Below are 18,882 nucleotides of genomic sequence, written 5' to 3'. Positions count from 1 at the left end.
TGACTGACTGCATTTCCAAGATGTGTGCCTCTTCATTAAATCCTTCAGTTAGTAGAAACCCAGATCCAGAGAGGCGACATTTACTTGTCATAGGTCACGAAGGTTTTAAGTAGCAAAGCCAGGACTGAACTCTACTCTTCTGACTCCAAATCTCAGTCTTTCTATTGTATAACAGTGCCTCTGACCAATCAGTCCTAGCGACGCAATAAGCTAGATGGCAGAGTGGATAGAGCGCCAGGCCTGGAGTCAGGAAGAGTCATCTCCCTCAGTTCAAATCTGGCCTCAGACACTTACTAGCAGTGTGACCTTGGGCAAGTCATTTAACTCTGATTGCCTCAATTTCCTCATCTGTAAAATGAGTTGGAGAAAGAAATGGCAACTACTTCATTACTTCTGCCAAGAAAACCCCAAAAGGGGTCATGAAGAGTTGGACATGACTGAAAAAAAAACTCAATAAGAAGTAGCCTATTCAGTGTTAAAACTGCTGCTTTCTACTTGGAGAGCCATCTTTGTCTCTTTGGAAGCTGCTGGGATATAGTTCAAAGGGCAGTAGACATAGAGTCAGCAGTGACCTGGGTTCAAATCCCGCCTCAGACTCCTACTAGCTATGTGACCTTGGGCAAGTTACTTAATAAAGAGGCTTAATTTCCTCTTATGTATAATAAGAATAATAATATCTCTAGTCCTTACCTACAAAGGGCATTATGAAGATCAAATGAGATAATGAATTATTGAATGAATGAAACAAATGAATGAGAAAGCATTATATTGAGCATGTAACATGTGCTAAGCACGCTGGATAAAAGCAGAAAAAGCTAGACAGTGTCTATTCTCCACTGGCTCATTATCTAAGGGAAAGAATAAACAAAAGAAAATTTCTATGGCAAGGAGGATGAAAAAGCCTACTAGGCCTAAAAGTGTATCAGAGAGGCAGATGCCAAAACCCAAGAGTCCTCAGATTGCCTTAGTAGGCCAAATGACAGCAGTGGTAGGGAACTTTCTACTGGACCTATTGATCACATTAGTAAACACTTAAAGAGGTCAACTCACACCATTTATTGAAAGGAAAAATACTGAAGCTGAAGCTTACATACTTTGGCCACATAATGACAAGACAGGAGTTATTGGAAAAGACCCTGAAGGGAAAGATTGATGGCAAAAGGAGAAGGGGATGGCAGAAGATAAGATGGATTGAAAATGTCATGGAAGCAAAGAACATTAGTTTGGACAGGCTTTGGGAGATAGTAGAAGATAGAAGGGCCTGATGTGCTATGGTCCATGGGGTCATGAACAGTTGGACACAAAAGTACAACAACTGGTCAGTGAGGTTGATAGGTCAGTTGTTAAGACCTAGTGGTCTTCCATCTTATTGGAAGGAATACAGCTGGTGATTTCCATCTCATCTAAGATACGTAAGCAGCTAAAGTAGCCAGAAGAGGTGGCAGGAAGGAAGGCAAGTGGCATAAGACTGCCTCCACTGATGGCAGATCTTCTCAGCCCCTGGGTTCTGGAACAGCTTGGAAATGGTGCAGGGGGTAAAGAGAGAAGGCCCTAGAAATAGAAGCTATTAATGCTCAAATCTCAGTCCCTCACAGATATAATCTATCTGATACCTTACTTCTGTTCAGATACACATTAAAATCTGGATAAATACTAACATACTAATTCCCTTAAGGCACCTGACTCTTTAAAGGGACCACAATAAAGGGTCTACAGAGCTCCTTAAAAGCAGGGACTAGTCTACTTTTCTCTTTTTATCTCTAGCACCTGGCACATCATCTACCACATGGTGGGCAGTGAGGAAAGGCTTAATGGATTGACTCATTATTCTTGAAACAAACTGGAAGGAAAGAAGATAATATCTGAATGAAATTTCATTTATCATATCTAGGAGAGTTTTCTCTATACACCCCCAACCCATGCTAATATGAACAATAAACCTAAGAGGCAGGGTTCCTGTGAGAATCAAATGAATTAATATATGCAAAATGCTTTGGAAACCTCAAAACACCATAAAATGCTATCATCATCATCATTATTACTACTACTACTACTACTAATTGTTATTATTATTCATAAGATGTTTAGTTTCAATATGAATGCAAAACACTGATTACACTGTTATTAAGCAAAAAGAAGTTTCCATAACCTGGGATACAAGGCTAAAAAATGGACCATCACAAAGCTTGAGAGTACTTCTCACCTTAGTACAGCCATTGAGAATCCAGAATCACCTCCACACCAATATGGAACACTTAAGTTGATTTTCACTGAGGAACAAATTGGTAACACCAATAAGGAATGGATAGGGCAGTTGAGAGTTCTTGAAGTGATTTCCCATACATAGAGTATCTCATTTAATCCTTCTAACAACAATCCTAGGAGGTACATAAGTCATATACTATTTGCCCTACTTTACTGAGGAAGAAATTGAGGCTTATCAAGTTTAAGTGACTTGCCCAAGGTCACACGACTAATGAGACAGAATAGGGATTTGAACTTAGATCTCGACTCCTGATCCAGTGTTCTTTCTATTCTCCCTGTAGTCTCTGGAAGAAATTGATAATCAATTCACATAATAGTAAAACACTTGAACTGAGAGGTCATATGTCACAGTAGAAAGCACATGAGACCTGAAATAGAGGATTTTAATTCAAAACTTAGCTATCTTATCTATCTTCAGTATGAATTTGATAAATCACTTCTCAGATCTAGGCTTCAGTTTCCACATCTGTACAATGAGTGGGTTGGAGGAGGTGATCTCTAAGATCCCTTACAGATTTAAACCTTATGATCCTACAAATATTCCCACATCACTGACTTGCAGTGAAAAGCCTCCTCTTATCAATTTGCTGGGCTTTTAGTAACTCTACTCTCAACAGGAAGATTTTGGATAAAAGTTCCCCTTGATATGGGTGTTTTAGTTTCAGTGCATTAATTGGAGAATGTCTGGCTCAGAAGATGACACTTATGATTATGATAGAATAAGTTTTACTTTCTCATCAAATGTCTTAGTAATGATATAGGGAGCTATCTTATGCTAAAAGGAAATTCTCTTTTCATTAACAGGATACCTATTCTTATCATTCAAATGAGGTACAGTGTACTAGGTATAAAGTGGCAGGATGGTTTAGTAGATGGAGGGCTGGTTTTGAAGCCAAAAGGCATCATTTCTCCTGCTTTTAACACAGATTAGTTTTGTGTGGAAGAGGCAAATCACTTTATTTCTCAGTATCTCCAGGCAACATTTTAAACCTATACATGGCAGCACAAGTCCTGGGACATATTTGCCTTGGTAGAGGAAGATTGCTCACTAGAAAATCTGTATGCCAATAACATCACCAGTCCAATCTTTAAAAAAAAGAAAAAAGTTATAGAAAGGCAGCACGGCTCAGTTCAGTGGTTTTTAACCTGGGATCTAAAAATTGAATAGATTTCATGGTATCTGTGAATGCAAATGGAAAAAAATACATATATATGTGTATGTATATACACACACATATCATACATACACATGCATACATACATATGCAAATATGCACACATGCATATGTACATTAATACAAACATACATATAAATGTATATATACATATATATCCATGCACACATATCTTTATTATCACTAAACTTTGGATTCTTTTGCTCTCCTATAGATTATGGGAGTTTAAAAACAGTATTATGCAAATTGGGTCCATAGATTTTTCCAGACTGCCAAAGAGGTCTAACACACACACACACACACACACACACACACACACACACACAGGTAAAAAAAAAAAAGCCCAGTAGATAGAAGGCTAGTCTTACATGAACTTAAATTTGGCCCGTCACACAATTAGCCGTTGGCCACTGGGCAAAAAAGCTCTCCTTGCCTCCTGGAAACTCTCCCAGAACTAGAGAGGAGTCGCCATCATGTATGGATGGAGGCAGCATCCACACCAGGCATTCACTCCATTGATGAAATGACAGGCGTAGAGGAAAAAAAAATACAAAACAAAAATGGCTAATAACTCAGAAGGGAAGTTCCCTTTGGGCAATTAATCAGTCTGATAACAAAAGCATGCAGGTACTGGCATTAATTTCATAAATATGCAGTCAACCAATTGAATCCTTACTTGTGTTTTCAGGTGGTATCTCTCTTGGGTGCATTGTAAAACAAGTATGGTATGAAAGTCACAAATTAACACAGAGTGAAGGCACTCAAAAAAAACTGCACAGTCTACTTATTCTCAGCTAGTTTTACATTTCCTTATCATACAGCTGAGAAAAGATGAACCCCCCCCCAAAAAAAAGAGTCTTTGGGAATGCCATTCTACCTAATGATAAACCCATGTCAATTGTCGAAACTGCCTGGGAAATTGTTCTTTTGTTTTTCTAAAAGAAGATTTCTTTTTAAATTGGTAGATGCACATTAACCTTTGCCATCAACCTTTTTAAAGGTAATCTCCATAATTATAAATCCATCTCTCAAAAGGAGGCACAGTGAGTATTATGGGAATGTTGTCCATTTCAGGATTGAAGCAAGAGCTTAATGGAATGGAAATACTGGGTGTATCTACTTTAAGAAGGAGAAAGGAAGGAGTACACTTGTTCCTACCAGAATGAAATAATAATGTCTTTCAAACAACAATAATAATTATCATTTATGCAATATAATAACATTGCATTTTCCCTTGAAGTAACAGAAGAGTTTTATGCCTCTAAAGCAAAAAGGACCTCTGGGACAATATATTCCATGCCACTTACTTTACAAAATGGTGGAATGGATTGAGGACTAGACTTGGAGCCAGGAAGCCTTGGGTACAAGTCCCATCTTTGTAACATTAGCTGTGTGACTCTGAGTGGGTCACTTAATTTCTCTGAGCCTCAATATTCTCATCTGTAAAATGGCAGGGGGAGTGAGGAGAATAATACTAAGTGCCTTCCAATTCTAAGCTTATTATGTTATAGATGAGGAAACTGAGGCCTAAGGTGACTTACCTGTGGTCACAACAGTGTCAGAAGCAAGATTTGAAATGAGATTTTCTCATTTCAGAGGCATCCTCTGCACCACATCAATTAACTTAAAATTGCCTAAGAAAGTTGGCATGGTTTCATGGCTAGTATGAGCCTTAGAACCAGGGTTCAAGTCCTGGTATGTACTGGCTATGTTACCCTCGACAAGACACCTAACCTTCCTATGTCATATTACCTGAACCATGTTATAGGTAATCCTCTAACCCTAAGTTGCTGACCTGCATTGGTGGAAGGCATTTCCATTCTCAGGAGTTCTTTATATCAGTGAAATCATAAATTCAGTCCTTATCCTCTCCTAAGCTTCTGTAAAATGATTGGCTTACTCTTTTATCTGTTTATAGTCTGAGTGACAAGCTTTTAAAATGGTTCAGTTGCAAGTCAAAGATTGAAGTCTTGAAAGAAGATATGTGGTTTCAGCATGAAGTCAAAGCACTGATTATGAGGTTATTTTAAAAAAAAAAAGCTTCCATAGCCTGGGTTATGAAGCTTAAAAAATGTAGAGCCACAAAACTTTCACCAGAGATCAAACAAGCAAAACATATCTTCATGCATAATAATGGAGAATGTTCAAAAGGACAAGAAATAGCTCCCTCAAAGCCAAGTCTTCAGGCATTAAAAGGTAGCAGCCAAATGAGATGCCAAAGGATACTCACCTAAGCATATGGGCTGCATTGAAGACAACATCAAATTCATGGCTGTCCAGCTCTGCTGCTTTCTGGGCCATCTCGGCTGCCTCCATGATCCGAGCTTCTTCTAGAAGGAATTGGCCTGAGAGAGAGAGAGAGAGAGAGAGAGAGAGAGAGAGGAGAGAGTTGGTGAGCTACAGGTAGAGAACCAAATTTAGAGCAGCAGTGCAGCTGCTGAAGTCAGGAAGACCTGAATGCAAATCCAGCCTCACATACTTATTAGTGGTGTGACTCAGGACAGATCACAACCTCTGTTTGTGTATAAAGCAGCTAGGTAGGTCAGTGGATAAAGTGCTGAGCCTGGAGTCAGGAAGATTGGAGTTCTAATCCACCCTCAGACATTTACTAGCTGTGTGACCCTGAGCAAGCCACTTAACCTCTTCCTTAATCTCCTGGAGAAGGAAATGGCAAACCACTCCAATATCTTTGCCAAGAAAACTCCATGGAGAAAACTGGCATACTATGATCCATGGGGTCACAGAGAATCAGATATGACTGAATGACTAAACAAAGTACAGCTGCTACTTGAAGAAGTATCATAACCAAGCTCTCTTTCTCTAAGATGGCTTCCTTGGTTTTATACTGGCACATTATAAATTACCTATGCACACTGATGCTGCAATCAAAGTTATTTGACTTTTAAATTCATGAATAATGTAGAAATATATTTGTCAGCCTACATTTCTTTTTTTTATTAACACCTATGCCCTTCCAAGTCAACGCAATCCATAAAAATAAATCGAACATATCTTCTGAAATGTATTACAAATACAAATGATATCGACTTTCTTTACTATTGACCCCCATCATGAATAATTTCAGAAAGCTGTTACTGATCCATGCACTAGTGACTGAATACAAAGCAGAAATCAATCAACAGACAAGTATTTATTAAGTGCCTACTAAATGCTTGTTGGTTGATTGATTGACCGAGAGGTTTTGTGCCATGGTAGACCCAAACATCTGGTCTCCAGATCGTGAAGATCAAAGTTCAAGTGGCATCTCAGACACTTCCTGGTCAGGGGAATCCTGGACAATGTCTCGATGCTCTAGGCATGTTGTGTTGAACTCAAACAGAAATGGGGCCCACTAAGCACACATATAGACCCCTGCTGGATGCATACTGAGTTAGAAAACTACATATTACCATCATCTCCATTCTGTTAGATGTTTCTTTATTTTGTTAAATATTTCTCAATTTTGTTTTAATCCAGTTTGGACAACCCTAAGAATGTTTTGACATCTCTGATATAGGCAACTTTCTAAAGCCTATCAGTTTCATGGAAGGTGACGAGTTGCACGGGAGTTTCTCATCCGAGAGTTTCCTAGACCAAAGAAATCTTAGGTCTAGTCTCTATTCCGATCCAGATTATGTACCAGGCAGTGTGCTAAGAGCTGGGGGACACAAATGATAAAAGACTGGGAGAAAGTAGGCTTGAAAATTTACTCTTACATTCATGATTAATGCAGAAATATATTTATCATATTACATTTGAATTAGTGAATTGAAAAAGATAACTCATGATGTGCAAATTAAAACAATTCTGAGCTACTATCTCATACCTGTCAGATTGGCTAATAGGACAGAAAAGGAAAATGACAAATGTTGGAGGGGATGTGGGAAAATTAAAACACTAATCTACAACTGGTGATATCGTATACAGATTCAACCATTCTGGAGAGCAATTTGGAACTATGTCCAAAGGGCTATAAAACCCTTTGGCTAAGGAATACCACTACTAGGTTTGTATCCCAAAGAGATAAGAAATGAAAAGGAAAAGGACTTATGTGTACAAAAATTTTTATAGTAGCTCTTTTAGTGGTGGCAAAGAATTAGAAATTTAGCGGATGTTCATCAACTGGGAAATAGCTGAAGGAGTTGTGGTATATGATTGTGATGGAATACTGTCGTGCTTTAAGAAATGATGAGCAGGATGTTCTCAGAAAAACATGGAAAGACTTACATGAACTGATGCAAAGGGAAATGAGAAGAACCAGGAGAACTTTGTGCACAGTAACAGCAACATAGTATGATGATCTACTATGAGTAACTTAGCTATTCTCAGCAATACCGTGATCCAAGACAATTCTATAGGACTTAAGATAAAAGGTGCTATCCATCTCCATAGAAATAACTAGTAAAGCCTGAATGCAGATCAAAAATACTTCTGTATTTTCTTTGTTTTACTTGATTTTTTAAAGTCTGTTTTCTTTCACAGCATGACTTACATGGAAATCTGTTTTGCATGACTACATACATATAGCCTATTTCAAATTGCTTGCCTTCTCAATGAGAGAGGTGAGAGGATAGAGGAAGAGAATTTTTAACTCAAAATTTGAAAAAAAAAAAGAGAATGTTAAAATTGTTTTTACATGCAATTGGGAAAAATAAAATCTTATATAGGGGTGTTGGAGAGAAAGATAACTCAAACCAGGTTAGGCCAGTCCAAAAATACTAGATTTCATTTGATCACGGAAACTTAGTAGGTAAGGTTTGGTGGGTGCTGGAGTGGGAGATTATTAGGAAATACTGGGTGCTGTAGGTTTGAGAAGAAGTATGTTGAAGGAGAAAGAACATTGGATTTGGACTCAGAGTTACAATTCCAACTTACGTAAATCACTTACCTACTTGAGCCTCAGTTTCCCCACTTGTAAAATGAAGGGCTTAAACTAGATGACCTCTATGGTCCCATCAGTTTCTATATCTGTGATCTTATATTCAACTGAATAACCTTAGACAAGTCACTTAATCTATCTGTGCCTCAGCTTCCTAATTTGTAAAATGGGTCTATGGGCTGAATCAGATGCTGCCTAATGTCCCTTAAAGCTCTAAATTTAAGATCCTAAAAATTGTAATAAATTCAAATGGTTTTTTTTATTCACTAACTTTGAGATTAGTTTAATTTTCCTGGACTTTGTCATTTAGATTCAACTAGAATTCTGCATTGAACTACATGAATTTTTTAAAAATTATCTCAGGGGAATTAATGAAAAAAACAAAGAAAATAAATCACAGTGGGAACTAACAGAAAGAGTCTCAATTTCAAGCATAATCCACCACTCATATTCCAATCACTTACAAACCCAAATCACTGCCTAGAACACCAGGTACTGCCTTCCTGACTGCTGAACTCTTTATATATTGCTCCTATACTCATTTTCCCCTGAGCTGCCTTGCTTTAAATATTGAATAATATTTTAACCATAACAAAAATGGTGATTATAATGATACACTGGTAGCATTGGGAGTTGGGGGAGACAAGGATTTTTTGTTGTTGTTGTTTTGTTTTTTTGTATTTTTCCAATGATCAAGCCTTCATCACTACAGAAACCCAATTACCAACTGCTCTTTCTGCACAAAATGACTCATTCAAATTTCTCTCCTTACTCACCATCCTTGTTGTTGTGAAATGAGAAAGAGGAGGGGGAAAGCCTTTATTTAAAAGATTGATCACAAAAGTACAGTCATTCTGAATATTCTTAACTTTAACAAGTAGGAGAGCCCAGAATAAAGACAAGCAAGGACCTTCTCAAATTGGTACATTATCTTTTTCTTCAGGCATCAACTCAGGGACACCCAGCATTTAGGGACCCCAGGCTATCCCTCCAGCAGTCCTTATGTCCACTATTTTAGAGGTGAGAAAACCTCATGAAAAAAAAAAAAGGAAATGACTATGGGGGGAAAAAAAGAAACAAAAAAATTTCATATTTACATAGACCAACCACATGGTTATGGTGCTGGAATTACAGAGTACACTGATACAAATAAAAACAAGCAGAAAGCCAAATGGTAGGCTATTATTATTTTTAAGAGTTTTACTTAATCTCATTAACTTCAAGGATATCAAGTTAAAACAATTCTTTGGTTAGTTGTATTTCAGTTTTTGTTTTTTTTTTTATTTGTTCAGTTGTATCCAACTCTTCCTTACCCCACTTGGGAAGAAATACTGGAATGGCTTGCCATTTCCTTCTCTGCCTCATTTTACAGATGAAAAAACTGAGGCAAATAGGGTTAAGTGACTTGCCCAAGGTCACAGGGTCTAGTAAGTGTCTGAGGCTCGATTTGAACTCAGGTCTTCCTGACTCTAGGCCTGGCCCTCTAGCCACTGTGCCACTTCGCTGCCCTGTATTTCAGTTGGTTATCTATCAGGCTCTAGAGCTGGATGTCTCCAGAAGGCAGAGAACATCTAACCCAAACCTCCATTTTTATAAATGAGGAAAACATGCTATAAATGACTTGTCCATAATAATACAGCTAAAAAGTGCTGAAAGCAGAATTTTGACTCCAAATTTGACTCCAAATTAAGTTCTGTCCACTATCTCAGTCCTTCAAAATCATTTTTCGTGACATATCTACACATACGTTAATTAGTTGTAAAGTCAAGAAGGGAAAGCTTGCAATGGTAAAAAGAAGATTGTATTCAGGTTCAAGAGACCTGAGTTAAAATCCTGGCTTCCCTGCCTACCAGGTAGTGAAGTGGATGGAAAGTGGGAATTGGAGTCTAGGAGATCCGAGTTCAAATCATCCTCTGGCATTCACTAGCTGTATATCCCTGGCAAGTCACTTAACCTCTATCTGCCTCAGTTTTCTCACCTATCAAGTGGGGATAATAATAGCACCTACCACCCAGGGTTGTTGTGAGAAGAAAATGACATAGCATTTGGAAAGTGCTTTGCAAATTTTAGAGCATCCACGTAAATGTGGTCACTACTGCTGCTGCTACTGGCTAGACAAGTTGCAGCTCCTTAAATGTCTTTATTCACTCAAATGAGAGAGATGACCTCGAAGGTCCCTTGCAGCTTCAGATCTTTGATGCTCTGACTTTCATCTCTATTTTAAGTGCAAATGTTCTAGTTTCTATCGTGCTTATTTGGAGAGGGGGGGGAAAGAATATAAAGACAGTAAGCAATGTTATCCTGTTGTAAGAATTATTTCATCAAATTAATAAATGATGCCATAATTCTTTCTCTCTTGTTCCAAATCAACAAACCTATGTGAAGAGATGTTATTTCAACAGAGTAAAACATAATTTTCTTGCAATGCTGTCTAGTCTCATTTTTTTCATTTGTTTGTTTAGCAGGTTTTACAATTGGAATTGGAAGGGAAAGTCAATTGTTATTCTACTATGGAGCAGCAGTATTTTTATTTATTTTGTAACAGCCCAATAAAACATATACTGGAAATATGCTTTTGGAGGAAGGCGTCTAAGGATGCAAAAATATCATAAATATGGAATGTGGTACGAGCTGTTCTCTTTATCAGTGACTCACAAACTTATACGGCTTTGGGACCAGGTGATAAGGGGCGAAACTAAATTTGGCCTACACTTTGATGATGTCTGCAGAGGCAGATGACCAGATGAGAGCTAGAAATTTCAATCAAATTTCATGGCATCAAGTTGGCGGGGAATGGAGTTGAATTCATTCAAATCAATTGTATCTAGATTGACCCTCAATCTCATTATATTTAAAACATGGTACTCTGGTTTATTTTACATGTAGAGCTTCCATCACAAAGTCTCATTTCCTTCGCTGTCTTGAAACACTGTTGAATGCGTGGTTAACAAGGTTGTTACAAGCTTAGTTTCCATGTATTGCTATTTATCTTTTTTAAATAAGTAGCAGACTGTTGTTGAAAGAACACTGGCTCTGGGGTCAGAGGACTGTAAAAAATCCTTTAATATCCTGCTACTGACACTTACTACCTATGTGACCTCTGGCAAAGTCATTGAGCATTTGAGGACCTCAGTTTTTTCATCTGTACAATGAAGGGGTTGGATTAGATGATCTCTGACTTTCCTCCCAGCTCTAGATTTGTAATCCCATGTTGCTATTTAGAAGCAGCTAGGTGACACAGTGGATAGAGCTCTGGGCCTGGAGTTAGGAAGATCTGAGGTCAAATGCAGACTCAGATACTTACTACTAGCTATGTGACCCTGGGCAAGTCACTTAACTATTATCTGTGTTGGTTTCTTCAATTATAAAAATGAGGATCATTATAGCATCTAATTCCCTGGGTTGTTGCAAGGATCAAACGAGGTAATATTTTTAAAGTGTTTATCAAAGTGCTTGGAATATATTAGGTATTTAATAAGCCCTTTTTTCCTTCCTTTCTTCTTTCTTTGTTTTCTTTCTTCCTTCTTCCCTTTCTTCTTCTCTTCCTTTTTCTTTCTTCCTTCCTCCCCTCCTAATTTCCTTCTTTCCTTGCTTTCCTTCCTTTTCTTCCTTCTTTCCTTCCTTACCTCTCTCCTTACTTACTTACTTCCCTCCTTCCTCCCTTCCTTTCTTTCCTCCCTTCCTTCCTTCCTATTTATATATGCCTTGAATCCTCAATTAGATTATGAATTATGATTATGATTATGAATCTCAATAGGGCAAGGGCTATATTATCCCACCTAGTATTCCCAGGACCCTGAGTACCTTGTACTCAAGAAATATCTTGTGAGGATAGTGTTATGGACAGTTACCCAAACATAATTAAAAGCTAATGTAGCAATGGCTAATAGTTAATGAATAGTCATTCAAATTCTCTCTCTCAATGTCTATTTAATTGTAAAAAATTATTTGATCCATATATTCTTTCATGCAACAACAATGCATTCCACAAACATTAATTTATTGCCTTCAATTTAATGCAATGCATTGTGGGCACAAGGCAAAAGGAAGTGAGAAGAGCACTCTAGAAATGATGGGACAATTTATGCACAATCAAGGAGAAAGAATCTGGAAGGCATCAATTGGGGCTTTTTGGCTGTAATGTAGAGGGAATTCATGTGAATGCAGTCTAAAAATATAGGTGGCAGCCAGGTAATAAACGGCTTTAAAAATGCCAGAGAAATTTGAGCTTTATCCAAGAAGCAATAGTGGGTCATTCAAGTTTCTGGAGGAGGGGAAATGATGTGGCCAGCTCTGTAATTTAGGAATATCAATTTGGCAGCTAGATGGAGAACTGTTTGGCAGGGAGACCAATTAGGAAGCTATTTGCAACAGGTGAGTCAAGAAGCGATCAGGTTCTTAACTAGGGTGGCTTTGTGAGGGGAGAAGAGGGGATGAATGTGATGGATGGATGCTGTGGACCTCTAATCAACAGCATTTGGCAACTGGATGTAAAGTAGCTGGGAGTGATGAGGAGGGAAAGAGCCGAGGTTGTGAATGAGGCAATTGAAGGTAGATTAAGTACCAGTAACTGGGAAGACCAGGGAAGGTCCCACCCAAGGTCTTACCGAAATAGAAGGATTCTGCCAGGTAAAGATGAAAAGGGAATGTATTCCAGACATGGGGCATGGAATATGCACAGAAGGAGCAGATAAAACATGATATTTGGTGAAGGGCCAGTAACAGTGCAGAAAAGGAAGCAACATGAAAGGTAAGTTGGAGCCAAGTTGTGAAAAGCGTTGAATGCTAGGATAAACAAGTTGTATTATACACTAGAGACAGTGCTACAAAATTACTCCAGATAAAATGTCATATCTTTTTTCCTGGGTATAAATATGAACAAAGGACGGAAATGAACATTTCTAAACATGTTAGAATTGCTTTTAAAATAAAACTACGTTGACTGAAAATCAGTGAAATTCTTTCTTCCCTAATATTTAAAGTAAAGATATATTTTTCCCTTATACATAGTAGAGGAAATACATTCTTTGACAGCCATTTGACTAGTTTCCTTACTCCCTATTCTCAAAAGAAATCACAATAAACTTACGAGAAATAAATTTGATGTTTAAATATGAATTTTGCCTCCACAACCTACAATTATTTCTTTAGTATAAATATCAAGATGGTTCCTTCTATCCACCCATCAACCAGCCCATTTTTCCATCCATCCATTCTTTGAAGAGGCACCTATTAAACAGTATCCGCTCTAGTGCAAGGAATCGTGCTGCATTCTAGAGATAAAAAGACATTTAAAATTTGTAAACTAAAGAAATAATAAATCCAAGAAACTCACACTTTCCTGGAATTACAGTCTTTCCCTGATGCTTACTTAATATTTTCTATCTCCTCCTCTCCTCTCCTGCTCTACTCACCCTAGTTCAGGCCCTTGTGTCTTCTAGCCTATACTTAATATAATATTATCTTATTTGGTCTTCCTTTTTCCAGCCTATCCTCTTTCAAGTCTATTCTTCAAATTGGCACCTGATTAATCTTTTTATGAACCACCTAGACCAGTAGCTCTCAAAGTGCGTTCTGGAGACTCCCAGACCCTTGTTCTCAATGTCAAAACTATTTTCATAATAATACTAGATGTTTTAATCTCTAATAAGGTACATATTGACAGATATAACCCATATACACCAAAGCTCTTTGTGGTCCTCAATACTGAAGAGCATAAAGAGATCCTGAGACTAAACAGTTTGAGAACTGTTGACCTAGAGAATGTCATTCCCTTAATCCTCTCTTGGCAATCCTCCAAAACCTTGCTTGGCCTCCCTGTTCTAACTGATAAAGTTCAAATCCTGCCTCAAACATTTAGTAGCTGTATGACCTTGAAAAAAATCATTTAACCTCTCTCAGGCTCAGTTTCCTCATCTGTAAAATGGAGATCATAATAACATCTATCTTATAGAAATGTGATAATCAAATTTAAAAAATATAAAATGTTCAGCAAATTTCAGATAACTGCATAAATGTTTGTTGCTGTTGTCATTGTCACTGTCGTTGTTGTTGTTAGATGAAATTAATTCATGGCTCCTAAGCACATGGTTGCTCTTCCTTCTCTTACACACTCTAGTTTGTCAATACAATTCCAAAAATGTCACTCATGGTAGGACCCAGTATGGAAGCAGTTAGCACAGTACAACAAGAGTGTCAACTCTGCAGTCAGAGAACATGGATTCAAATCCTATTTTTCATGCATACTATCCATGTGACCTCAGATAAGTCATCTAACTGATCAGGGGCTCCGTTTCCTTATCTGTCACATGAGGGATTTGGCTTAGATGGTTTCTGAGATCCTTTCCGGCTCTACATGTGGGAGCCTATGCTTCTGGAGCAGCCTTTATCATGAGATTACCCTCCATTCACCCAGTCCATATCTTGTGTGTACAAGTTGTTTGCATATTATCTCCCTAATTGGAATGTGAGTTCCTCCAATATCTTTCTTCATATTGTTGTTCAGTTTTATATACAATTTCAAGGCCATTTTACAGTTGTGTCCAACTCTCTGTGACCTCATTTGAAGTTTTCTTGGCAAAGATACTGGAGTGGTTGGCCATTTCCTTCTCCAACTCATTTTACAGATGAGGAAACTGAGGCAAACAGTGTTAAGCAACTTCTTTCCCAGGGTCTTACAGCTAGTAAGTGTCTGAGGCCAGGTTTGAACTCAAGGAAGCCTGGCCCTCTATCCGCTGTACCACCTAGCTGCCCCTCTTCATATCCTCAGTGCTTATTATGGCAGTTGGTAAACAGTAAGCCCTTAATAAATACTGGTTGACTCACTGATTGGACAGATGTGGTCTGAAGAGAGCAGAGAATTGCAGAATCATCATCTTCTGCCTTTCAATACTCTTCCTCTCTCAATGCATCTAAGACTATTAACTTTTTGAGCTCCCATAACAAGGAGAATATATGAGCTTCCTTTGTTCCTTCCACATTATAACTTGTATTACACTTGTCTGTGTTCAAACCATATTTCTAGTATTACTGGAGGCTACCTGAAAGAGAGGCTAAGTCATTATTCATCTTTTTATTCATGGCAGAAATTCAGCTAGCACTGGGCTGGGTTCTGGGGACACAAATACAAAAATAAAACATCTCTGAACTCAGAAAAGAGAGGTAATAGGTGGTACAATGGATATAGTACAGGACGTGGTGTCAGGAAGACCTGGCTCTAATCCTGTCTCAGATGCAGTGTGACTGGGGGCAAGTCACTTTATCTCTCTGGGCCTCAGTTTCCCTATCTGCAAAATGGGCACAATAGCATCTACCTCATAAGATTGTTGTGAGGATTGGGTGAGATAACATAGGGCTTTCCAACCCTTAAAGCACTATTCAAATGTTAGCTATTATTGCTTAATATGAAAGTCTGTATACCCCTGAGGGGAAAATAGCAGACAAATAAATACAAATAACTTCTTTGAGGGAGTGTATATATGTACACACACACACACACACACACACACACACACACACACACACACACACGAGACATTAAAACTTAAAATTGCCCTAAGACTTTTGGAATAAACTTTTGTTGTTTCTGTGGGTGCATGTGTGCATGAGAAGAGGGAGGGAGGGAGGGAGAGAGAGAGAGAGAGACAGAGAGAGAGAGAGACACAGAGAGAGAGAGAGAGAGAGAGAGAGAGAGAGAGAGAGAGAGAGAGAGAGAGAGAGAGAGAGAGAGAGAATGTATTAGTACTCTCTCAATTTGTTCAGTCATTTTTCAATTGAGTCTGTATCTTCATGACCTTATTTGGGTTTTTCTTGGCAAAGACCCTACAGTGCTTTGCCATTTCCTTCTCCAGCTCATTTTACAGATGAGGAAACTGAGGCAAACAGTGTTTAATTACTTGCCCAGGGTCACACAGTTAGTAAGTGTCTGAGGCTGCATTTGAACTCAGGTCTTCCTGACTCCAAGGCAGGTGCTCTATGCACTGCACCACCTAGCTACTCCCCCCACCAGCCTTTTTGGAGGTAATCAAGGTTAAGTGACTTGCCCAGGATCACATAGTTCAAATAATACTTAATTTTTTATTTTTATTTTTAGGCAGTTGAGGTTAAGTGACTTGCCCAGGGTCACACAGCTAGTAAGTGTCAAGTGTTTGGTCTAAGGCTGGATTTGAACTTAGGTCCTCCTGACTCCAAGGTCAGTGCTCTATCCATTGTGCCACCTAGCTGCTCCCCAAATTGTTCTTTAGGTAGAATTCAAAACCTTGTTTTCAAAATATTGCAATCATAGAACAGTACAATGGAATATTTTATCTATATTTGACACATGGAGGCAAGCAGGTGGGAAGGAGACAGAGAGTTGACCTCAAAGTCAGGAAGACCTCTGTTCAAGTACCACATCTGAGACTTTTTGCGAAAGCCACTATAATCTCCAGTACCTCAGAAAAATCTCTAAGAAAGACATCACCATCATCACCACCACCATCATCATCATCATCAATCATCATCATCATCATCATCATCATCACCACCATCATCATATTTATATAGCAATTAAAAGTTTGCAAAACACTTAACAATTATTACCTCATTTGATCCTCATAGCAGCCCTAGGGGGTAGGTACTATTATACTGTCCCCATTTTACAATTGAGGAAACTGAGGCAGATAGAGATTAAGTTACTTGCAGATTAGCACTTGTAAAGCAAGGTTTCTCAATGATAGTTCTCTAACCAGGTGAAATTATAGTTCCAGAAAAAAAAAATATATATATATATGTATGTATACGTATATACATATATGTGTGTATACGTGTGTGCATATATGTAATGTTGTTGTCTTTTGTTCTCAAAGAGAAGCAAAATGACATCAATACACACACACATATTTGTTGTTCAGTTATTTGGTCATGTCTGACTTTAAGTGACTCCATACACCATAGCATTTTCTTGGCAAAGATACTGGAGTGTTGTGCCATTTCCTCACAGAGGAATTGCCATATATTCAAAGATACACAGTAGACTTAACATGTCATGACTATGATTTTAGAACTTCTGATTAGATTATATTGTCTAATGATTTACATAAGTGGGAGAAGAAACATGGATAAACTATAAAAACAGGCCAAAAGAATCCATGCTATCACTGAACATGAATTCAGTCATTTCATGTGCTACTAGAATTCTTTAGTTAAAACCCACAGATACAAATGGTTTCATAGAGCTAATTGTACATGTCAACTCTACACTGCAGTGGAATTCCTAGAAGGTATTTACATCCGCAAGTTCAACTATACAGAAAAGCAGCTGTGATTTACCCAGTTAAGTGACTGTGTAATTAATGTAATGAGAATAATCCATTGCTTACTTAAACAGCCCTCTGGGCTGTTAAGTATAATGTCTATTTCCTTGCTTTTGACGTTACTGGTAATCCTCATTCTTTCTGCATGCAATTAATTGTCTTTCTCCACTGCATTTTGCCTGAAAGTCTGCAAGCATTTTCTCTTTTAAACTGAAGATTTTCTAGTTTCCTGAAGTCTAGCTTCTTATTCTGTCTCCAACTCAACTAATCCCCAATTTATTTTTCTTGTCCCATATCTATACCTTTCTTATGAATAGAGAGATAGAGTCATACTTTTCGATAACCTAGACTTCATGCAACTTTTATCTCCTTTCTGGACTCTTTGTATTTTCTCATAATTCTCATATCTTATATTTGTTATTTAATTATTATCACATGGACATTTACAAAACTATGTACTTCTAAAAGAAGATGTCATGAAATCCTACTTAATGTGCTTCCTTTCCTCCTTTTTTGCCTTGAATCTAGCCAAATGAGGGTCAGTTTAAAACGAGTTTCCTTGGTAAACCCAGGAACAGCTGAAAACAAAACAGGCCACAATAGTATATTAAAAAGAGCACTTGTATTGGAATCAGGGGATTGGGTTCAAATTCTACCAAGGATAACTCCCTCTGTCACATTGGGAAGTTAATATAACCTGCCTGGTCTTCAGTTTCTTCAACTATAAAATGAATAGTTGGGTTAGATTGACCAAGAGGTCCCTTGCAGTGCTAAATCTATGATTCTAAAATGGCAGAAGGGAAAATCTACTGCAGGATGACCTGTCCCTCTAAAAAGCAAGAGCTACTTTCATTATCCCCAGCCTGGTTTCTTTTTAGCTTTTGCATCTTGCATTAGATTCCATAGTTGACACATCTCCCTTTTCCAAACTTGCAGGGTTTGACGGTTTTCCAGCCACCTCAGTCCTTAACCAGTGCCTCCAAGGATATGATTGTACAAACTCCTCCATCACCTTCAGTATTTTGTTTCTTTTTTCATCCCAAAGATCTCTGGCCTATAGTTCTATAGAGTGGGGAGGCAGATGATGGCTGGTCACCAAAGGATGCTTTCCCACTATGGAATGATGCAGCAATTCCCTGGACTAGAGAGAATTATTCTTTGTTAACTAGTCAGAGTATGAGGGTTTCTGATCCTAGTTCTTCCACTCACTAGCTGTATGACCTTGGGGAAATCACAAACTATGTATTCAGTTTCTTCCTACATAAACTAA

The 18,882-nt window shown here is 38.1% G+C and overlaps 1 protein-coding gene across 4 annotated transcripts in view; it reads right to left on the bottom strand.

Annotated features, from left to right (window-relative positions):
• The window catches only part of TMTC2 (transmembrane O-mannosyltransferase targeting cadherins 2), a 518,078-nt gene that overhangs the window by 97,494 nt on the left and 401,702 nt on the right, over positions 1 to 18,882 (bottom strand). For all 4 annotated transcript variants that reach the window (XM_020993460.2, XM_020993461.2, XM_020993459.2 and 1 more), the window contains one exon: positions 5,671 to 5,785. In XM_020993460.2, coding sequence (XP_020849119.1) covers positions 5,671 to 5,785 — 115 coding nt within the window. The remainder of the gene's footprint in view (positions 1 to 5,670; positions 5,786 to 18,882) is intronic.

This window comes from Phascolarctos cinereus, unplaced genomic scaffold, assembly GCF_003287225.1.
Source record: "Phascolarctos cinereus isolate Bilbo 61053 unplaced genomic scaffold, phaCin_HiC Scaffold_1;HRSCAF=81, whole genome shotgun sequence".
NCBI classification, from domain to species: Eukaryota; Metazoa; Chordata; class Mammalia; order Diprotodontia; family Phascolarctidae; genus Phascolarctos; species Phascolarctos cinereus.
The sequence above is the reverse complement of the archived record's forward strand: the minus strand, read 5'-3'. Positions and strand labels throughout refer to the sequence as shown.